At 49.4% G+C, this 22422-nt stretch overlaps 5 protein-coding genes across 5 annotated transcripts; 4 read left to right on the top strand and 1 right to left on the bottom strand.

Annotated features, from left to right (window-relative positions):
• The first annotated feature begins 205 nt into the window (after positions 1-205).
• On the top strand, positions 206-2989 carry EI90DRAFT_2989969 (GTP cyclohydrolase N terminal-domain-containing protein). The gene is made up of 9 exons (XM_039056077.1): positions 206-463; positions 523-663; positions 741-903; positions 977-1544; positions 1608-1729; positions 1791-1889; positions 1953-2070; positions 2124-2294; positions 2373-2989. Exons 2-9 carry the CDS (start codon positions 574-576, stop codon positions 2566-2568), a joined length of 1527 nt encoding a protein of 508 aa, XP_038922019.1. The 5' UTR covers positions 206-463; positions 523-573; the 3' UTR covers positions 2569-2989.
• Positions 2990-5131: 2142 nt separating this feature from the next.
• Positions 5132-5719, top strand: EI90DRAFT_3036365 (uncharacterized protein). The gene is given in 5 exon segments (XM_039058699.1): positions 5132-5214; positions 5275-5292; positions 5312-5338; positions 5396-5515; positions 5607-5719. The coding sequence occupies 5 exon segments, from the start codon at positions 5174-5176 to the stop codon at positions 5689-5691; spliced, it is 291 nt and encodes a 96-aa protein (XP_038922018.1). The 5' UTR covers positions 5132-5173; the 3' UTR covers positions 5692-5719.
• A 4020-nt stretch (positions 5720-9739) lies between these two features.
• EI90DRAFT_2093432 (pyridoxal phosphate-dependent transferase) lies at positions 9740-12746 on the top strand. Its single transcript, XM_039052570.1, has 9 exons — positions 9740-10053; positions 10144-10366; positions 10425-10499; positions 10569-11025; positions 11091-11153; positions 11215-11372; positions 11453-12101; positions 12158-12203; positions 12263-12746. The coding sequence occupies exons 1-9, from the start codon at positions 10037-10039 to the stop codon at positions 12336-12338; spliced, it is 1764 nt and encodes a 587-aa protein (XP_038922017.1). The 5' UTR covers positions 9740-10036; the 3' UTR covers positions 12339-12746.
• Positions 12572-13156, bottom strand: EI90DRAFT_3012449 (uncharacterized protein; the record flags this gene model as incomplete). The annotated part of the gene is made up of 2 exons (XM_039056560.1): positions 12572-12888; positions 13012-13156. 2 exons carry the CDS (start codon positions 13154-13156, stop codon positions 12572-12574), a joined length of 462 nt encoding a protein of 153 aa, XP_038922016.1.
• A 3467-nt stretch (positions 13157-16623) lies between these two features.
• EI90DRAFT_3285967 (uncharacterized protein) lies at positions 16624-21225 on the top strand (the record flags this gene model as incomplete). The annotated part of the gene is made up of 12 exons (XM_039066995.1): positions 16624-16908; positions 17049-17205; positions 17576-17799; positions 17833-17952; positions 18132-18200; positions 18258-19464; positions 19534-19608; positions 19665-20004; positions 20070-20172; positions 20237-20520; positions 20588-20763; positions 20851-21225. 12 exons carry the CDS (start codon positions 16624-16626, stop codon positions 20937-20939), a joined length of 3129 nt encoding a protein of 1042 aa, XP_038922015.1. The 3' UTR covers positions 20940-21225.
• Positions 21226-22422: the final 1197 nt, after the last annotated feature.

Raw genomic sequence — 22422 nt, 5'->3', positions numbered from 1 at the left:
CGACTGACAGAAACCAGGTTGGCGGACGTACTGTGCGAGGGCAGAACTGGATTGCATACACCCGATGTGGTATGGAGGAGACGTTGACTTCTCCCAATCGCCCGTCTTCATCGGTATCGGAGCGGTTCAACCTTTCCGGCCCGCTGTCAGTGGTGTGTTGGATAATTGACAACAATCAGGGTGCACGTGAATAGAAATCGTCCGTGGCTCGCCCACGATTACAATATTATTTAGCCGAGGCCCGAGAGTCAAACCCACATACGGCAAATATCATTGCATTCGCAGCGTATCCTGGCTCGGGCGCTCAGAAGTTGCAGCTACCGTCGGTCCGGAAGCGAGTTTGGTCGTTGTCTATTGTCTTGATTCCCTGAATAGGAATAACGTCAGTTTGACTTCATCTGGACTCCGATCCCTGCAAGTGCTTCTGGCTCCTCGATAATATCCCTAGCGTGCACCTCCTAAGGTCCGCCGGCCGACTCCTTGCATTGCTACATATAAAGAGCTCATCTAACGATGTTCCAGCCTTCTCCGCGAACCGCCAGTTGTTAACTTGGTGGTTCAAGCACACACGCAATGGCTTCATCTGATACACAGGACATTCTTAATCAGATATTGCATAAGTTAGAGTCACTGACGCTTCAAAATGCCGTTCTACAAGCTAAGGTTAGCATTCAGTCCTGACCCGCTCACTGGCTGGTGGTGTCGCACCGCAAATACTCGTATCTGACTATCCCGAGAAGGTCGAATCATTAACGGGAGGCTCAGTGCCATCCACGCCCCCCAATCTGGTGGGAGGCATTCCGATCTCCAATGCTCATCCCCGATCGAGTTCGCCAACGGCATTACCTTCGCCGACTTTCCAGACCTTGCCTTCTCTATACCCTCAGCGTGTCATTATCACCAGTGAGTCACAGGGAATTCCAGGCATCGTGCTTAGTTTGAATACTACGAACTTGCTTCTATATTCCTACCGCAGCCTATCCCGACCAGTCAGGCATTCGTCCGACGCCTCTACAATGGGGGGCGAAAGACCCACTCATTCGCGGACCCGTTGTCTGCTCACGCAATCCTTCCTCCATTAAGGTCCGAAACGCAATCGGCGCCCACTCGGGCTCCTATAGCATTTACCGTGCCCTAGCAGTAGGAATGGGTGCTCTCAATATGGACTATAAGCCCGACTACAATCTCACCCAACCACCTGTGGATTTCCCTCCTCAACCATCTTGGTTCGATGCGTCTAAGATCGTTGCTTTCGACCCATGGGGCCACGTTGTTCCCCAGGTGTTCAAGAAGGACATGGATGCAGGACTGAATGTCAGGCCAAGCATTGCCATCACGAAGGCGCATATAAAGCTCAGCGAGATTGATCATCCGCTCCCAAATTATTCCTTGCCAGTGGATGGGACGTTCGTGCTGCGATCAAGGCCTCTATTGAATGAAGATGGAAGCGTGTTAGAAGTAGACCCTGGTGTTGAGCTACCCGTCGTGAAGGCTGCCGTTGAACCAGTTTGGTATCTTCCTGGGGTGGCGGGGAGATTCGGAATGTGAGTAACTCACGTTAGTGGTGTTCGAGGTCGGTGGTTCTGGCGAGCTAATCCGAATCGTAGGACGGAATCTTTACTCCGCCGCGCCCTATTCGAGGAGACCGGTGGAATGTATCCTGAACTTATCACCCGCCCCGATATCAAAGTTTTTCTTCCACCTATTGGAGGACTGACGGTGTACATTTGTGCGCTTCTCCAGTTACCTTCCTCTACTGAATTATGCTCACTGGTTTTCGGGAACACCAGTCGGAAACCCGGCTTATATGAGTGATCCATCTAAAGAACTCACCCTACGTGTACATGATGAATGTAACGGCTCGGACGTCTTCGGAAGTGATATCTGCAGTGCGTGAACAATTACTGTGTCGTTTACAATTAACAAATCACTTATTTTGGGCCTTGGATTAGCTTGCAAGCCATACCTCATTTTTGCCATAATGGAGTGTGTCCGTACGGCTCAACGTGGCGGTGTTGGTGTCGTCGTCTACTTCAGGAAAGAAGGGCGGGCGTTAGGCGAAGTCACCAAGTATTATTCATTCATGAATTCAATCCTCTCGACTCAACCAAGCTTGATTCCAGGTATCTCGTATATAATCTCCGCAAACGCGGCGGCGACAGCGCGGATCGCTACTTCAAGTCTACAGAATCCGTCGCTGGTGTGAAAGATATGCGTTTCCAGGCCTTGATGCCCGACGTATTACACTGGCTTGGTATCACCAAGATCCATAATATGGTCTCGATGAGTGACATGTGCGTGCTTCGATCCATGTTTTTGGCTCTTCATCCAAATTTCAACGTGAATTTAACTAACATGTTCGTATGAAACAGGAAATACAATGCTATCGTGGATTCCGGCATCCCCATCCTTAAGCGATACGATATTCCAGAACATCTTATCCCTCCAGATTCGCGTGTTGAGATCGATGCAAAGATTGCTGCTGGCTATTTCACGAGCGGTAGGAAGATCACTGAAGAAGATCTCAAGAACACTGTCGGAAGAGCTTGGGAGGATACGGAGCATTGACATTGTGCCTTGTTTTGAGAGAGGTAGAATGCTTCGCCTCACTATGTTGTCAAAGGAATTGTGGCACCCTCAGGGGATTTACTTTTTTTTATACATGTTATTTTGATCTCATTGACTGTCTTGCATGCGTGCGTTATCAGCGGTACGGAGAATGTCTGGACACGATATCGTAGGTTGTCAGATATCATGTAAATACAGGGAAGATAGAGGCGGAGAGAGGGATGACGAGACTTGCCTGGACACGATATCGTAGTTCGCCAGACATAGTGCGCCTGACATGCCTAGTGTGCTTATACTAAGGCGGAGCACGAGTTAACTTCAAGTTGCGGGTCACCCGTATCCGAACCTACAAATAGTACTGAAGCTCAATCAGTCACTCGTACCCGCAGGTTTTTTGGGTTTTGAGCATATATACAATGTCATGCATGTTTGGATTTACTATGCAGCCTAACGATCAGATACTTCAGCTTCATTAGTCGACAACAGGATTGGACATGCGCTAGTTCTTTTTTCTCTAAGACTCAACCAACTCCTCTTCAGGGATAAGACTGGGAATGGCGGAGCATTGTCCACTGGCAATGACAGCACGAGTTGAGTGAAGGGTCAACTCTATCATTCTGACAGTCAGAACCACACTTTGCAGGTGAGTTTACTTGCAGGTGAACCTGCAGGTAGTTGAAAATTTTCATTAATGAAACTCAGATCTGTACAGGTGATTATTGCCAGGTAGGTACCCGAACCTTGCAAGTTTTTGCCCAAGTACCCGGATGACTCACAGGTATGCTAACTCGTGCTCAGCCTTACGAAGCACATCATTCTGTTGATCACTCTCTTGGAGGTTCCGTTCACTCATCATCCACCCAGAAGAATAAACCTAACACAGGGCATCAGCATCATCATTCAAGTCAGCGGAGGAAAGAACGCACCGGAAATGTGACCAACAGTGAAACACTGAGCTGCGCCGCAGTCTGCATAAATCCCTGCTCGGCAAAGCGCTGCCGCCCCGGCGACCAGAAGCAGGTTCGACAGGATAGAGCATACCACTGTATTGGAGATCATGGGAACGCCATAGCTAATCAGCTCACATCGAACAAAAGGAAAGGAGACGAATTGGGAGAGCACTTGGGACAACACGTAATTTTCATTGCCTATCGGATGGTAGAGATGTCAATAATTTGTGCCATCTACGAAATGAACTGGGAGGATTGTAAAACTCACGTAAGAGCTATTATCCATGCAACAATAGCGAGTATGAGAATCATCATCGGATCCAAAGGACGAGCCATGAGGGTGTTCACCCCACATCTACATCACGACATTGCCCACTGCCCAAATATGCAATCGGCTGTCAAGCCAACGCGTCTAAAAGCATGGCATTCAAAAGACCACCAAGAGTTTGTCCGACGCGCATGGCAAGCCCCCAAGTGAGGAGCTTAGCAAGAGGTATTATGGCCAGGAAAGCAGCTGATTGCCCAGGTAATCTGCAGATTGGGACCAGGATTAACCATAAAATGGTTGGAAAAGCCGATTACGAAATTGGTGTTGAAGAAGCGAGGTCAGAAACACCAAAATCCACGGATGGGACGGAGTGACGCTTATCCGAACGCACGGCAGTGACAACCAACTCAGGGGCGGGGATTTGGAAACCGGAAGTGGCGAGATAACGCGGATCCCCAAAATAGTCGGTGAACGTGGCAGGCTTGTTAGCTCATGTTGGTGACAATAGAGTTTGCGCCCGTGCAGATCTACCCTACATTGTAAGATGATCAGACGTCAGTACAGCACACTGGTAAGGCAGATCATCAAAAATGAGTGATGGCCGCCGCCGCGAATAAAAAGATTGGGTTTGAACTAAAGCGAGCACGATTCTTTTCAATCTGTCCATCATGGTAGGCTCCTCCCCAAGCTTCTTCTCCGGCACAAAAAGCGAGCTCATCACACGACTTGCTGCGGTCCCCATGTCCCTTGCGAAGTGGTGCGGGTGATCTCTTGCACTGGGGCCAGACCTGTGGCTTCCTTTGCAAGTAATTCTGTGGAACATTGGAAGTTCATACTTTAGCATCATCAAATCTATGATTGCTGTAGTGGCTGACTAACCTGATGTATCAGTCGGCATGACGAGGAATTACAGGGAGCTCGTAAATGGGAGTGGAAGAAAAGAGTGGTTACGTTGGATCTGCATTATAGGCTGAATTGATATATATTGAACAATGAATTTGATGCCAAGGCTGGTTGTCCATGATTGGACCTCTGTCCCTTCCTTCTGCTCCTTTCTTACAATGACACCCCCTGACTCACATTTTAACTTGACACCACCCGCCCTTCTGATCTTCCCGTTCTTGATGACCTCACATGTAGGAGTGCAATTTCCGCTACTCTGTAGCGGGTCTTGGAAGCGTAGACTGAATGGCCGTGCACGAATATTGGTTACTGTCTACCCGAGATCAGAGTATTTGGCACAGGAGCTAGGAATTCCAAACAAGATGCTAGATTTCCCCAATATGAATTTGGCGCTTAGGTCCCAGAAGTTCTCACGGCCGTTTTTGTTGTTGCTGGGCGCCTTTGAGCATAAGAGGCTGTCATCCAAACCCTATAGCGCGTCAGGATGGGTATCCATGAACTAGCGCCTTTCCTCCAGAAGACTTGGTGCGTAATAACTTTGACTTACCGCGACGCGCAGTGACACTGAACCATGACTTGGAACAGTCCCGATGTCATAAGAGAGTTGCCGAACCGGCCTTAGGGCCCTAGCGGGGAAGACCATAACCGTGTAAGTTGTCTTTCCATTATGTCAGACGTGTGATTTGACTGCCCCGCTCCACCGAAGCGACGGAATTCTAGTGACACAACGGCTGCATTTCTTGAACATCCCGTACGAGTTCAAACACATTCTTGGGTGGTATAGGCTATTGATGGAAAGGAACGAAGTGAAGCCAAGCAGGCTGAGGTCAGTGATCGTGGGCGTCCACTAATGTTGTTGGTATTCCTAACAAGCCGAAGATTGACGTTGGGGCTCTTGGGCCCCAAAATTTTTTAAGGCAAAACGGCGACGCACGGCCCGCTCCCTTATGCTTGCTCGGGGCACAATGGGACTCCAGCGCTCACGTCGTTTGCGGCAGATGAGCGACCTACTGCGGTACCACGCATCGAGATTTCCGGGAAATCAGGCGTGATACACTCCTGAATTCCTAAAAAAACACTCTGGTCCCCTTTCATGCTGTATCAGTCGCTTCTGAGAAACGCGAAGAAGTCTAACTTGGGCAGTTATTATCCGTTTCCCTTGTATGTGCGCTAGATCGGCTCTTAGAGGGCTCAAATCACCAGCCAAAGTTTGCGGCGAATCGTTCTGCAGTAGCACTGAATGATGATTCATCGCTGAACGGCGGGGCGGATCGCATACCTCTATCCCTGTTCTCACTGCACGGCTACCAGAAATCTCACTCTGAACCGAATCAGGAAAATCAACCGACTCTATCACCCGTGCAACCCCGCCACCGGATCCCCAGGGAACACCCTTGCGACACCAGCTGATCGGGGCAGTTTTGGCGACTTAGAGGAATATTATCGCGCCTATCGAAGGAGCGTCCCACTTTTCACTGTACCGCCAAAAGAACCCACAACCGGAAATGCGTCGACGCCTCGGACGATGCAGACGGGGGACTCCTTGAGTGTTGACGATGAGAGGGCTTCACAATGTGCGATCTCACGATCTCAACACGAGATGACCCTTCAAGAAGGTCTCATTTGGGACTCATTCTTCCAAACGCAAGATCTTAACTCCAGTGCAGAGCAGTTCGAAATCCTTGCTAGCAAGAGTCAAGCATTGTATAAGTCGTATGAGCATCGTGGAACACCGCCCGGGTGGGCCCCAACGCATGATCAAAGGTCGCTTGGGCATCTCACACCAGGTAGAGGCTTCACAGAGAAATGGAATAATGCCCTTGTCAAGGCCTGGCCTCCTGAAATTGTTGCAGAGGTTCAATGCCAACGGTCGCATTGACGTTCGAAAAGTAATCAAGATCAAGGTCACGCATCACAGCTTCCTCCTCTGGCAGCCACCGTGGTAGTCCATTTTCCGTTAAGATCTTTGCTACTTGGGTATGGTGGTATTTTCGCTCTGCATCCAAACTGAACCGCAGATTCTCTGGGAGGGGAGGGAGGGTTTCGAATATCTTTCAGGCTTTCTGCACCTCAAGGAGGCAATCTTCACGAGTAGCCCGTGGCTCTGGGGAGGGGTTAAAAACTGGTCTCGTTGTCCTTGTACGCCGGGGACTGCATAGTGACTTATTCGGCGGTGTCAGTCGTGTTTGCGCGTCGAGGATTTGTTCAAAACTTCCGTGAGCTCGAATGAGTTCTATCGCGCAACACGTCCTGACAGTGACACAACAAAAGTGAAAGTCTCTCCCATGAGTGAATGCCGAAATTATATCAGCGTACCGTATCCTCACTCGCAACATAGTCAGCGTGACCGTTCAGGACGAGACTTGATGCCAATGCCTCTCGGCCTCGAACGGACCAGTCTATAACAAGAACTTCGATGATAAGCTTACACTCTACATACGTGTTGTCAATCTCCGATGGTCGCACCCTTCCCCATTTCCCCTAAGCGTGCATTCCCAACTCCTTCGTTGACAGGCCTAGCGTCTTCACACTTGGTCCTTCAACACTCCCAATGTCGATTATGTCTCCTTTGCCCAAATGCCGGTGCCGTGCCCCTATTCGCAGCGCTTTTCCTTCGGGACCAAGAAGGCGAGGTCTTTACAGAAACTCCGCAACGAAGAATCTGACGATACTAGATCATAATCCATTACACTTCAGTATCTCCCATTTGTCATACTTCATGGTTCTTTCTCACTCATACTTATTGGTCTATGACGCCCGTGCCCGCCGTTCCGTCCCCCTAATCGCTATTGCGATTCCATTTCATTTGATCTGATGGAAAAACCCTCTTTTTTTTCCTCCCACGCCACGCAATTCCTCCTGTGTTTATTGGTCTCTGACCCACCCAAAAGTATCGCATCGAATAGTTATCCGATCAACTTCGTCTGTCCATCTTTCCAGGATTTCGCTTCCACGGACACGTTCATACCAACTATCAGTTCCTTGGATTTACATGACGTTGTGCAAGAGTCCCTTTACTACTCTTCAGTCCAATTTCATCTGCCGTGACCGAACCCGCCCATCCAATCGTCATAAACATTCATGCCCAGCCGCTCGCTCCCGTTTTGCCGTGCAATGAAGGCACGATTAAAATGAATCTAAGTGCGTTACGACCCGCCCGAATACCTTAGCGGCTTGCTCGCCACTCAATTCACCGTCACAATTCATCCCAATTTTCTCCACATCAGTTCGGTCCTAATCATGCTGTCTTACGATAGAGGGGAATGAAGCCACGCACAATCCATGCGCGAAGTGGGTGGCGCAATTCTTCTACTTTGCCCGCCATTCGCGCTTTGTCAAACCCCAAGCACTTTGTGCATTTAGAATAAAGGAATTGCAAGTTTATGAAATACAGCCTCCCTCCCCCCAGAAACGTACATTCATACATGTGGCTATCGTGCTCGATTCATAGGCAGCTCACATTATAGCTAAGGGGCTGATCCTGTCGAATCCCCCGCTTAGTTTCCATCTGCCCCTTTCCTTACTCTGCTGTCTTCCTTGCGGTCTCAGTCTTCCCCACACTAGGCCCGGCACCTCATCTGCCCATTTCATTTATAAATTGATGAGCGGCGCAGTAAGGAGTAGCACAACGTGGTTGCCCAGGATCACGGCAGAATGGTTCTACTAATAATTTGCAATCCACTGGCCAGACGACACGATGACGAGATGCACTTTACGCTGGCATCGAAGGACCCTTGTGTTGCGGCTGCTGCTGCATCTCAGCTTGCACAGCCTGGTGGGGTCGATCGCTTTGCGCACAATCTTTGGATGAGAACATTCGTTTGCGTCCAATCCCACCCTCTCCGTTCCGATCTGCTGCTCTACTCGCTTGCTGCACGACCGAAGCAACAACCCTGATCTTCGAATTTCAATTCTTGTCGAACTCTACCCAAGCTTCTTGACGTTCACACATGAATGTAGCCAAGGTATACGTTAACGTCGCGATCATACGGTCAAGTGCGAATTGTTATCGGGGATGATTGGCCAGATTTAGAACCAGACTTGTTGTAGGATGTCAAACGAGGCGTACTTTCACGCTACTCTTGAGGGGATCTGGCACTTCTATCTTGATATCACGCGAGAGCTGTCTCCGGTGATACTTTTCACGAGGATACCTGTCTATATGGTGGACAGATGCCCCCCTACGTCTTAGCCAGTAGCCGTAAGCTGGGAGGGGGTTCGAACGTTTGATATGTGCCACATGGAAGGCCTTTGTAGTTCCCAGCCGGCTATTGTGTGACGATCAAACCATCCGACCATCAGTAGATGCGCATGGGTGACCGTTAGCCACTACGGACGCGAGTCCGATGAGAGGAACGCCATGCAAGTCGGGAAAGCATTATGGCCGATGTCATCAGGGACGGGATACTGAAGATCCTCGCTGGATTGCGCGTGTCTGCACCATTTTGTTACAATGATTCGGGCAATCACTAACTTTGTTATCCCGCTTCATTGTTCGTCTTTAGCGTCCCCACACATGGGACACCAAAGCACTCTCCTATCGCAATACGCCACTTTCTTTGACCCCCGGACCCATCATTTGAATGCCACAAGGGATTCCTAATTACTGTTGCGTCGTCACGCGGTATCAAATTAGAGTTCAACAACAACCACCCAAAACAGGCGCACCAACTGTCAATATTACAACAGTCGAACCAACAAAAAGGAGTGATGGCATTGAATCCCAAAAGTCCACTGTATAGTCATTCCTTTGAATTATCTTCTTTTCCCTCAGATCTCTATTCTCCATATAGGCTTGAGGTTAGGTATTACACTTCTTTATTACCGCATTGTTTCCTTTTACAGGTAGATCTCCACGCTATAGGCCCGAGATTGAGCTACGTGCCTACAGTCACATTTTAACAGTGGGGACGAAAGGGAAAGGGAGAAGTCATAGGGTGTCGGGTGGATTGACCGACAGTTTGCTGGTAACTTGTACGCGTTTCTAGGCAGGTTACCAGCCTCTATTGGAATAGAACGCGTTTCATCATACTTCCCTCTAGCTCTTCTCAGCTTCTTGTGACCAGAATAATGTGCTCGAGAACTTCGCCATCAGTACCGTATGATGGAATGAATACTGTGAATGGGATTTATCATCTTTGATGTGTTCTCGGTGCCGCCGGAGGATCATACACACGATTGAATGATGAAGGGAGCGGGCGAAGGATGGGTACATGTTGAGCGCCACTGGAGGGTCAAAAGGAAGATTTATCCCCCCAACTCTTATCACATTGAAATGTTCAGGCAATCGGAAACTATAAAAAACAAACCACTACTGCCCCGACTCTGCAACTAGAGCTCGTACACCATGATGGACATCGAAGCGTAGGCAGCACCTCTTCCTATCCACTTTCACCAATCTAATCCATCCTTTGCGACTTTGGCGTCCTGGCGCCACTCACCTTGACACTACAGTTTCCGCAAAGCAGGATATGAAGCCATTGACAATATTTGCAATTATTACAAATCCCTTGAATCACGACCTGTAGTAGCCCAAGTTAAGCCAGGGTACCTCGTCAATGCTCTACCCCATCAGGCTCCTGAATTTGGGGAAGACATCAAAGATATTTCGGACGATTTTCAAAAGCTCATCGTTCCAGGACTTACCCACTGGAAGCATCCTGAGTTCTTTGCCTACGTGAGTGATATTCGGACTCCATATCAATTCCCGCCGTCGCCTCACTTGAACTTTGTAGTTCCCTTGCGGTAATACATTTCCAGGAATCATAGCAGACCTGTACTCGAGTTCTGTCTCAAACCCCTGCTTCAACGTGCGTTCGGCTATGCCATATGTTCCAGGGGCTCGCTTGCTCACCTAGCGCCTTTTTACTTCCCACCAGTGGGTCAGCTCCCCGGCATGTACAGAGCTCGAACAAGTCGTCATGGACTGGGCCGCTAACCTGCTCGGACTCTCGCCTGCATTCCTCAACACCCCTCGAGCCCCACTCCCATTATCTACTCACTCTTCCCCATGCTCTTCACCGGGACCCGAAGGCAGGAGGTCCACTACCAGAGGCGGGGGGATCATTCAAAACACCGCCTCTGAAAGCGTTCTTGTGGCAACCATCGCTGCCCGCGAGAGATTCCTTTCCGCTCACCCTGACGTCCCCTCCGAATGCCTCCTTATCTATCTTAGTACCCAAACGCACAGTTTAGGAGTTAAGGGGGCAAAGATCTTGGGGCTAAACTATCGACTAATGAACGTGGATGCTAGGAGCGCATGGGGAGTTATGGGGGAGACGTTTAGATTGGCGTATGAAGATGACAGGAGGAAGGGCAAGTGGCCCTTTATTTTCAGTGAGTTCTGACTGATTGGCTCTAGGACGTTAGTTGAAAGGACGCGTCGTTGATTTGCGATCCAGTTGGGACGATAGGAACAACATCTTCTGGAGCTAACGACCACATTGAAGAGATAGGTCCAATCAGTAAGCTCTGACTCTCCATTTCACGTCCGACAGTCTGAACGAATGAACTTGAACAACACAGTCTCCGAACTTGACGGTGTCTGGTTACACATTGATGCAGCGTGGGCTGGGGTCTCCTTTGCCTGCCCCGAATTCCGTCGTGCGGGGAAACTCGACGCTATCAACCGCCATGCAGATTCATTCTGCACAAATTTCCATAAATGGGGATTGGTTAACATTGTACGTACCTAGATGAATTCTCTTCCCATGGCGTATTGCTCATTTGGCACTGGTTCGAACCGCCGTCTTATGATCCATAGGAATGCTCCGCTTTTTGGGTCCGTGATCGCAGCGCCCTCATATCCGCCCTGGACGTTACGCCTTCATTCCTTCGTACAGAACAGTACGATGACGGTGTTGTTGTCGACTATCGTAACTGGCAACTCTCCCTTGGGCGTCGTTTCCGATCTATCAAACTCTGGTTTGTTCTCAGGAACTACGGCGTTCAGGGTTTCAGAAGGCATATTCGCAAAGGAGTCAGACTTGCGAAGTTCTTCGCGGATAGTTTAATGTCGGGGGATCCGAAAACCAGGATATTCGAGTTAGTGACGCCTAGGGTATTGGGCTTGGTTGTCTTCAGGCTTGTAATGCCTCCCGTGACTCCAGACGGGCAGCAATCGATCGCGCGAGTGGCCACGAGTGACGCTAGAAACAATCCATCAAGTCATGAAACCCTCAACTCGCTCAACCTAGCGCTTCACCAATACCTCACGCATCCTCCCGATTCCGATTCTGCCAACACACTCTTCCTCACTCGTACCGAGCTGAACGGAGTTACTTGCTTAAGAATGGCTATTGGAGCCGAGGCGACTGCTGAAGCACATATCACGAAAGCAGTCATGATTTTGGAAAGATTTGGGAAGAAAATTTTGACGGATGCGGGCTACATCAAAACTTGCGACGTCGGAGGTTCGGGTATCACTGGTGGGGGTCCACAAACAAGGTTGTGACGCTTACATACGCAGGCTCGTTCTCGATCCTACTATCTTCATGTTGCCATGCTAGAACTAGGTGCGTGATAATATAGCAAGTCAGATGTAAATATGGTAATTAATCCAGTGATTGAACAGGAGTCAAGCCAAGGGCCACCATTCACCTGGATCTCTGCTCAGAGCGGTCGGAGTCATTACGCTATGTTGCCTTTAAGCTATAGGTACCAGTAATTTTCAATATCCATACTGGTGAAGACCCAGCCTTTGGCCTATCCTTTTCCTCAAGATGAAAATGCCAGGTGCGATACCTTCAACCCCAAGTGACAAATACGACATATTCCCGAATTCTCGCCAACGCACCCCTCCAACGCACCCTTCCAACGGACGCTACCTTGGCGACTGATATCACGGCGACCCCGCTATCACAGCGAACACGACTCGCACCCCTCACGGAGCGTAATACTTTGCTTGCAACTTTCTACTGTGGAGTGCGACGAATGGATCTTCCGGCTCAAGCACCACCTTCATCATTCTCGTTACTTCTAGTGACAATCCAATAGGTGTGATCTTGGCTGGACCTTTAACTATATCACCCCATTTTAAACAATCACCACTCTTACTATCTTTATCGATCACAACCATCCTAGTGGCGCATAAGGACGTGGTACAACTGGAAATACGCCTGGTGGCGGTAGGACGGATCTTCGCACCATTGTAGGAAGTGTTCCAGGCGGGTTGTCGACTTTGTCTCCACTTGCGCTGTTCTGCCGTGGGTCACGTTGTAGTCGCGCTCAGGGTCACATTTCTCTACTTCCTTCCTTCGGAGTTGTTTCTTTTTTTCTCCATCTACTTAAGCTAACAGCTGGGACTCGAAACGCTTGTCGCACGCTGATTGGCCGCCTTGCCTTTCTCGCACTCGTCTCGCTCTTTCCCACACTTTGTCGTCTCCTCGTAGGTCTTGAGCGGATCCTGGTTTGTTGACGTCCCACCGGAAGCATTGACGGCCCAGTAGTGGGCCACAGTGGCATGCATGTATACAATGGCGAGACCTCAGCCTCTCTGTGAACGACGAGTCCCACCACTGGCAGACTGCGCAGCAATGATGCGGTGCCTCATCATTAGCCGAGATAGCCCACCGATGTTGGGTTTTCGCCTGACACCTGTTTCAAGGCAAACCGAGTGAGAGAACTTCGTTGCCTCATCATATTCTTGGTGATCATGGGCTTAATTTGGGTCATTCATCTCCCAAGGCACGAATGACGTGCTCAGATCATATCACTCCGGCGTTCTGGCATCGACGCCGTCGGTGTTCACTTTCTCGCCCGTAAAGTCGTAAATACTAGTGAAATAAGCACCGCCTCCGTCCAACGTACGATGACCTGCTTCTGCGAGGCCTGAGTCCTCATGTGGATTTGGGATGCTACCTAATCCGTGTTAGTTGAGACCCTATCGACAACCTTAGAGTGTTCATCACCCCGTTAGACGATTTGCATCAATCCACGCGCTGCAGCATGGCGTCAACCCAAAAAGCTCCCGCAGTGATGATCCGATCCGGCACGGTGTATAAGGAAGTTCCAGAGCTTCTCCCGAGAGGTCATGTCAGCTGGTTCCTCTCAGTACCATGAGTGCTCCAGCCTACATCGACACATATTGGGGATCGAGGGGTGATGTGAACCGTCATGCTTCGAACGGCGCGGTGTGCCCTTTATATGCGAATATCATCATCCTTGGGAAAAACTAACACCAGCGCAAAGAAATCCCATGACCGGAATCCAGTGATTCCTGTGTATGAATTTGCTTCGCGAGCACCAATTTGGCCTCGCGCGGCTTAATATTTCTCCGCGGCGCTTCCACCCACACAGAATAAATTCAGCGGTATACGATTGGTAGGGGAAACCACAGCCGGTGTTAAGCGGGCTACTATCATCAGGGAATAGTATAGTACTGTCGGGAACATTTCCAGTGTCCCTCACGTACGCCCTGGTACAACTTAGCCACCCTGCTACGCCACTGCGAGGCCGAGGGGCAACAAAAGAGAGTACAATGACAACTATAAATCTACCTACAAATTCCAAAATGAATAATCGCAACTTCCTATGGCATTAGGCAGGTGATCAGCCTCTATAGTATAGACTATGGCATCCCCATTGGACTGGAGTCGAATTACCATTGTCCCGGAGAAGATGTGCAACGCATGTGTAAGCTCAGGCAAGGAGGGGCATGTAGGTGAATGCTTCTGCTTAGGGCAAAGTTTTCATTCCAATACCATGTGGCTCGAACAATATGAGAACGAATTGTAAACATGAGATTGACAGCTACACGGAGCGAGCGAAGGCACTTAGCATGAAGCACGGACTAAATAACATTCCCACAATGGTAATCGAACATCGCCTGCCCCTAATTTTTTTCCAGTCCTCACATCTTAGGGGGACGCCACGCCCGGACAGAGTCACGATGGAAATGTTGCCCTGTGCAAGTATATACCAAAATCAACTTATAACCCCGCCGGGTGAACGAGGCTCGTTCCAGGCTACCCGCAGACGATATAGATGCGGGACCAGGACTATTGCATAGCCTTTTCCGACGGTGCAGCCCGTCGTAATGAGAATGGCGAGGGTACTCCTGGAACGAAAATGGGAATGGGAGTGGGACTCAACCCCCCTGAAATAAGCGAGGGCGATCCCAGCATCACTGATGATGTTGCTGGTAGCATAGCAGCAGATCGAGAGATCTACAGCGAGTGGAAATGCGTAATAGCAATGGCCCTTGGGTGTGAATAGCTGTGCACCTCCTTGGTTTTTCCTTTGGTTGTCCTGGCGATTGTTACAGGGTACGTATGACATCACTGCAGCATACACTGATGAGACACGCTCAGTGCTGCGCCCGCGCAACAACAATGCTCCTAGCTAGTAGCCACAGAGCATACCCACTCGCGGATGCGGATGATACCGTGTGCACCGCGTACGTAAGACCCATGTTTCTGTACGCCGCTTCATACATACAGCTTTCATAGATGTCTGCGGCGCGGAGCTGAGCTAAAATGAAAAATGGATTTCATTTCATGGATCCGTGCATGTGGGGACAATTCCGGAGTTATCAATTCATTTTGCTGTTCGGCTGGACAGGAGCGTAGTCCCCATTGGATGGAGATGCGCATGACAACTGTTGCCGAATGTCGTGATCACCATCTTGTGCGTGAAGGAACCAACGCAGACAGGGATTCAATATTCATCTTCCTTGAGAACATCTGCTGGTAGGGGAATTCAGGAAACGAAGAGTTAAAGGAAGGGGAGGAGAGTACATACTAGGGTCAACTTGGTTCGCAATACCACACTAGGACTTATCTCTAGATTACCCACGCAACATTGCAATCATTCTTACGGGACCAACCGGGTTCTTTTCACGGAACTAAGTCATATTCCTTATTGATGTACCTGAAATTAGGTCAGCGATCGCGATTGCGCTAAAGTTGGCAAACATTCACATGCAGTCCGTGCTGTGTTAGGATGCGATTCTGTCTAATAACTCACCTATCGGTATATTCTGGAGAAAATGGCTGTTGACGATAGCGAATCGCGCGCATGGTTGCGAAGCCTGTTGGAGTCTGAAACGGAGTTACATATAGCTCATGCTCTAGTTAGGCACTAGCTTCGGCAGTTACTGGGAAGTGATGGTGGTGTTAGCGCATGCGTTTCACCCTTCCACGCCGGCTCCGTGTCACTTGCAATATATATGGGCTGGGATACGTGTTCCGATCCGAAGGCCAGGCTCGAAAAAAAGGATGATGTCATCAGACTCATCAGGGCGTTGTGTGCTCAGCAAGTGAAGCAGCCATCACTCCGGGCTACATCCGGAACCGCGAGTCTCATAGGCGAATCCGGCACCGGAAATAACAAATGGCTCGCAAGCTCGGCCGATAAGAGCACGGCGCCAAGAATATCATACGCATTGTGGGTGAGCAGTGCTGACTGACAAGGCGGCCCGAAGGCATAAGACATTAAATTCCGGGCCTCGCAAGAGAGAACGTGGTCTCCAGTGATCTCGGCATGTGACCAATTGAAATAGTTTCATCAGCACTTTGCCAAGCGTGGGCCAAGCCGATGGTAGACACGGAGCCTGGTGAACACTGTGCATTGGTATCAGAACCTGGAGCGACTAGTGGTGGAAGAATCGGTGACGTGGTTTCACAGGAATTGGATTAACATTGTCCTTTGGGTTGGGAGTGCAAGCTCTATTAGGAAAGTATTCTTCTGCCAACAACAAGAAAAACAAATGCTTCGTAAGCTCGGCCAATCTTATGGGAAGGCAAGTGAATCAAAGTTTGAGGTCACGATATCCCTGAATATGTGTATGCAATAGAGTGTGGGTAAATAGGATGACTATGCCCATACTTGAATAAGCACGAATGCCTAAGTAGACTTTTCTCTCCCACCTTACTCTGAAACTTCCTCTCATCCTCTACTCCCCCAACGTCAACGTCACCAACACCATAGCCAACCATGGCAAATGGTCTGAAATCAGCCATACACAAAGTGGATCATCTCTTCCACCACCACCATCATAATCATCAGCACCATCGAAAGGAAACCAAGGACAAGAGCACACCTAATGGAAGTGGTGGACGATCGACCCCTACAGCTACGGTCGATTACGCGAGTCAGCGGGCTGCGAGGAAGAAAGAACGCGCGCTGAAGAAAGCCGAGAGGGATCGGAAGAGGAAAGATGCGGGAAAGGTGGTTGAGAGCGCCAAGAAGGAACGGTTGGAGGCTTTCCAGAGGGCTTATGTGCGTTTTCTTCCATCTCTTTTCTCCACAGTTATCGTCAAGTTCCATTTGCCTTTCCATCCTTGTTCCTCATCGCTCCGAGGCGTCATTGTGGACATGCTTTTGCTCACGGAAATGTTTTTCGTTTCGTGCTTGAACAGGAGGAAGATCCCGCGAGGAGAAATTTCGGATATATCCCTCATGATGGGAGGTTAAGAGCGGAACAGATCGCTAGACAGGACATTTCAACTGTCACCCAGTCGTCCATTGGACAAGTCGTTTCGTTCCGTGCACGTATACATACATGTAGACCAATGAGTGAGTATTTTTTTGGTTCATCGATTTCCTTTTCGTTCGATCCCATTGCATGGATCCCTTTCGCGGCTGGGTTTTGCCTCGTGAATGTCGCGAGGTTGGTGTATGCGCGGCGTTGGGACCCCACCATCGTCCTTGTCGTCACCGGCCATCAACCGGGGACTTCACATTATAACTTCACATATGGAGATATTTTTGATGAAGTCTTCAATTTCGACGATCCCTGCATAGCAGTGCACCCCTATCCGCACTAGTTCCCCTTTTCATAATGATAGCGTTACCCACGTATTCACTTCCCATTTCATTTCTTTCATTTTGAACGCTACACGCATTACTTATCATTGGAATCGGTACTGACGTTGAGAATAATCAGGTTCCAAGTTAGCATTCTTCGTCCTTCGCCAACACGCCACAACTCTCCAAGGAGTCCTTCGTACATCCCCGCCCAACCCACCCTCAGAAACTCATCATGTAGATGTATCGGAATTAATGGTTCGATTCGCAGAGAGGTTACCGCGGGAGACGATCGTACTCGTTCAGGGGATTGCGAAGAAACCCGTTCAGGATGTGAAGAGCGCCGATGCCCACGATGTTGAGGTTCACATTCAAAAGGTAAGGTTTGAATTTTAGATTTTGCGATTTTGCGTTCTTCTGCGTGGGATCTGGGGTTATAACGTTTGTGCCCGAGGTGCCCGAGCCGCTGAGTCAGGGCTTGTTGTGCTGCGGTATTGGGTTGGCCGTTGCCCGAAGGTCCGACTTCTATATCTGATCTCAGCCACGTGCCGGACCCTTCCACCTGGGCTCCGAACTTCCGATCCCGAGCTCCGAAGCGCGTGGTTTTTAGTTTCGATTTTAATATTGCTCCAATGGTTGCTCCATTTTGCTGACGTGGTGATCTCTTTCCGGCTTCCTTTCGATTTGATTGGTAGTTGTTCGTTCTTGCCGAGGTCACTGAATCTCCGCCGTTCCACGTGGAGGACGCTGCACGACCTCTCAAGGTAAATACGTCGCTCTGCGATTTAACGACGACTAGCATCCATGATCATCTTCTCTAGGCGGCTGAAGAAGGCAAGCCGACTGTTAACGTCCAGACTAAACTCGCCAATCGTGCCATCGACCTCCGTACCCCCGCTTCCCAATCCATCTTTCGCATTCAGTCTGCCATATGTAAACTCGTTCGCGAATACCTTGACGACAAAGGGTTCATGGAGATTCACTCCGCTAAACTTCAGGGTAGCGCTACTGAATCGGGAGCCTCCGTTTTCAAAGTGGATTACTTCAAGCGAGCTGCTTACTTGGCTCAGAGCCCACAGACGTCCAAGGAAATTGCCATCGGTGCAGACTTTGAACGTGTGTACGAGATCGGACCCGTTTTTCGAGCGGAGAACTCGAACACTCATCGACATATGACGGAGTTTACGGGGATCGATCTCGAGATGGCTATCGAACACGATTATCACGAGGCGATGTGGATCATTGATGGGTTGTTGAAGCATGTGTTTAAGGGGTTGAACGAAAAGTACGAGGATGTGATCGAGAAGGTAAAGGCGCAATTTCCTCACGAGACGTTCGTTTTTCCGGAGAAGACGATCGTTCTTACGTTCAAGGAAGGCGTGAAGCTGTTAAGGGAGGATGGATGGGGTCTTACGCCTGATAAGGAGGTGGATGAATACGAGGATCTGTCAACGAGAGCTGAAGTTCGGTTGGGACAACTTGTGAAGGAGAAGTATGGGACGGATTATTACATCATCGACAAGTTCCCCAGATCTGCGCGACCGTTCTATACGATGCCTGATCCGGACGACCCGAATTTCACGAATGCGTTCGATATATTCTGTCGTGGGGAGGAGATATTATCGGGTGGACAGAGATTGCACTCTGCGATCGCGATGGATGGGTCTATGAGGAAGAATGGGATCGATCCGAAGGATATGCAAGAGTACATTGATGCGTACAAGTGGGGGATGCCTCCTCATGCAGGCGGAGGAATCGGATTGGAGAGGTTGACGATGTTGTTCTTGGGGCTTGGGAACATTAGAGCTGCGAGCATGTTCCCTAGGGATCCGAGAAGCTTTGCGGGAAATCCGTTGGTTACGGATGTGGGGAAGGGTGTTATCGTGTCGGCTAGGATGCCCGTTCCTACGAAGGGTGTGCCGGCTTTCGATGAGCCGGATAGTTTGAGTAAAGATCCGTTGTTTAAACCTGAGGAACATCCTACACTTCCAGACCTTATCTCCACGTATGGGGATAGTACCAATACGGGTGAGTTGACACTTTTTTCTTCTCCTTTTCCCTCCGGATCGCGAGAGCTGATGTGGGTTTTTTTCGTAGCTTGGTTGGACATTATGTACGAAGTCTGGCGGTACGGGCCTACTGGCGCTGCTATTGGCTTCGTCGATTCGAAGGGTGCGTCATCTTGAATTAGATTTATTTCCACCTCTAACCTTTCTTCTTTAATCCAGGCTTCGCTGTTACTTGGGGAGTCCCGCTCTGCCCCAAAGAAGACCACGCTAAAGTCGTCGCGGCTTACCTCACATGGCTCCACGAAGAACGTCATCTTAAACCTGTCTGGCTAGCGACAGATCAACGTACGGAGAAGTTCCTCGCTGATGCACATGGATGGCGTGTGTTGTCTGTTATTTCGGAACAGAGGGTTGAAATGGGAGGGGATTTGACTGTTGGGGATAAGAATGTCCAGAGGAAGAGAGCGAAGGCCGAGAAAGATGGACTGAAGTTTATTGTTATTGATGATGAGATTACGCCGGAGCTGCAAGGGGAGTTGGAGAAGGCTATTAGGGCTTGGTGAGTACCCTGTGTCCAACCCGTACAGTACCGGATCTCCCGATGCTGATCACCTGGTTTTATAGGCAAACGGGAAGGAAGGGGACTCAGATCCACACGACGAATGTCCGTCCTTTCGCAGATGTCAAGCACCGCAGTTACTTCATTGCTCGAGATGGCAACGGAACGGTAGGCCGCCTTCTTTTTATCTCTTCAACTTTAGACGTCGCGACTGAACTCGCTTGATTTTTAGCTCGCGGGTCTCGTCGTTCTTGCTCAGCTTGCCCCCCAGAACGGATATCAAATCAAATGGTCTCTTGCTTTCCCCGATTCTCCACCTGGAACATCTGAGTTCCTTAACTCTCACGTCATGGAGGAGATGCGCAAGACGGGTGTTTCTCGTGCGACGTTTGGCGTTGGAGCTGCAGATAAAATGGAAGCTGTGGAGAATTTGAGTGGGTTTAGGACAAAGGCGCTTGCGGAGGCGTACAGCTCAATCGCGAAAGCGTTCCATCTTACTAATAAGAGTGATTATCGGTACGTGATGGATTTCTTTGAGGTGAATGAGTGGGTCGGAATTAAGAATTATCATTCCCTTATTCAGACGGAAGTTTGGAGCGATAGACGAGGCTCTTTACGTCGCTTATCCGAAGGGTGGTCTTGGTTTGAAGGGCATCGAAGCCATCATCAATTCTGTGCGGGACAAGCCAAAGAAGGCCGAGAAGAAGATGCGGAAGGAGAAGCTCAAGGGTAGCGATTCAGCCAAGTCCGAGAAGACAAGTTCGTTCCATTTACCGTTCCATCACCATCATCATCATAGGAGTGATAGTACGAAAGTGAAGAAGACTCCTACGAATCTATCGACAGATACGGACACGAGCGACACTTCTGTCCCGTCGTTGAACATTACGGGAACCGGTCTCAGTAGTTCTACTCCCACTCCGAGCGCCCGCTAGTCTTGGGGAACCAGTCAGGCATGGTATATTTATTCACGTGGTTGACCTGAGGGGAAGGAATGGGTAGTGTCCGCGGTTTCAGGTCATTCGTCTGGCTAAATTTTGACCAGACGTTCTGGAACTGGTAGCTGCCATTTGCTTCCCCTTGACCTTGTTTCTTTTTCCGCTCCTCTCTTCAACTTGTATCTGGTTAGCTCTGGTTGTATGAACTTCTCGCCTTGTTGTGCATGTCTCTGGTGGGTTTGGCTGCGCCTCTTCCGCTCTGTATATGGAACCACCCAAATCGCGTCAATTTTCCGCTTTTGTATCACTGGTTAACATGTAATACATTCTTTCGATGGGGTTTCGAACACCCTTGTGCAAGCTGCAAACTTGTGCCCTCAACCTGCGAGCATAGTACTTAACGGACCTTTTTACGCTAAACGTTCCCAGGGAGGATGCATGCAGGTCCTAGCTTTCGATTAAGATCCTGTGCGGCCGGAAGCTCATTGGTACGCCAGGTCGGCGAGATATGTTCGCCCAGTGCGGCGGAGCCATACTATCTAGCTCAAGGAACGAGAAAACAGCACTTAAAAACGCACGTCTATACACAGCAAAACAGACATTCGCTCATTAGTTTTGCCGATTTGCTTTATTCCTCGCCGACACATTCAGTCACAACGTACTCCGTTCGACTAATCACATTAACTCTCTTACTAGGTCAAATAAGGTCAAACCTCGCTAAACGCTATGAAACACCAGTGCAGGGTAAAAAGGCGGACGTGCTACATCTATTGGACTCGTGGCCGATTGGCTGGGGAGGGTCAAATCTCGCCAAATGCTATGAAATACCAGCCCAGGATAAAAGTGCGGACGTGCTCAAATGACCCAAGTACATCTTCTAGTAAGTAATAGGCAATTTCCCTATCGGCTGAGCCCTGGCTACGGAGGTCCGACCATTCAAAGTTGACCCCAAAGACCGCAATTCCAAAGGAAGGAAGCTCAGCCTGGGGAATGGGAACAACGCGCAAATGATGGAGAACAACCAGTTTCCAAGCATCGAGACGACGAGGAGATAAATCGTCCGTTCGTATGAACTTTTTTTTTGGTTCACATTTTACGTCAGAGGGTAGTAAAGTACCAGTGTGAAGAGTTAAATGGTTTGGGAAGCTGAATGCTACACATCACGGCGAACGTGAACAAAGGAATGGTGTGTGTGGCAACTATATTTGCAATGTGACTCGAGATTGCCATATTTGCGCAAAACTTTGCATCTCGACTGCTTGGATACCGAGAGAGAAGATGAAAGACGTGGTTCTCCAGCCACATCCTTTCAGTAGCATCACTTTAGGGGATGTTGAACGAGGTTACATATTGGCTCCATAATGGCGAGTGGTGCCTCACACATTACTGGTGAAACATTCATACATGGACCAAAGTACATTCTTCGGAACGGGCTTGGTATATCCGTGGCTTGTATTGGGAACACTGTTTTGTACAAGTG

The sequence above is a fragment of the Cantharellus anzutake genome (assembly GCF_015039405.1).
Source record: "Cantharellus anzutake strain C23 chromosome Unknown EI90scaffold_5, whole genome shotgun sequence".
Classification (NCBI taxonomy): Eukaryota; Fungi; Basidiomycota; class Agaricomycetes; order Cantharellales; family Hydnaceae; genus Cantharellus; species Cantharellus anzutake.
Note: the sequence above shows the minus strand (reverse complement) of the source record. Positions and strands in the feature narration are given on the sequence as shown.

What these genes read in the sequence shown, in the direction of transcription:
- EI90DRAFT_2989969 (XM_039056077.1), top strand. Translation starts at nt 574, where the DNA reads ATGGCTTCATCTGATACACAGGACATTCTTAATCAGATATTGCATAAG. An exon ending in AGGACTGACGGTGTACATTT is followed by an intron (nt 1,730 to 1,790) that starts GTGCGCTTCTCC and finishes CGGGAACACCAG; the next exon opens with TCGGAAACCCGGCTTATATG. An exon ending in CTTCGGAAGTGATATCTGCA is followed by an intron (nt 1,890 to 1,952) that starts GTGCGTGAACAA and finishes GCCTTGGATTAG; the next exon opens with CTTGCAAGCCATACCTCATT.
- EI90DRAFT_3036365 (XM_039058699.1), top strand. Translation starts at nt 5,174, where the DNA reads ATGGGTATCCATGAACTAGCGCCTTTCCTCCAGAAGACTTG. An exon ending in GCGGGGAAGACCATAACCGT is followed by an intron (nt 5,339 to 5,395) that starts GTAAGTTGTCTT and finishes GCTCCACCGAAG; the next exon opens with CGACGGAATTCTAGTGACAC. An exon ending in GTGAAGCCAAGCAGGCTGAG is followed by an intron (nt 5,516 to 5,606) that starts GTCAGTGATCGT and finishes AAATTTTTTAAG; the next exon opens with GCAAAACGGCGACGCACGGC.
- EI90DRAFT_2093432 (XM_039052570.1), top strand. An exon ending in CAAGTGGCCCTTTATTTTCA is followed by an intron (nt 11,026 to 11,090) that starts GTGAGTTCTGAC and finishes TTTGCGATCCAG; the next exon opens with TTGGGACGATAGGAACAACA. An exon ending in TGTTGCCATGCTAGAACTAG is followed by an intron (nt 12,204 to 12,262) that starts GTGCGTGATAAT and finishes GTGATTGAACAG; the next exon opens with GAGTCAAGCCAAGGGCCACC.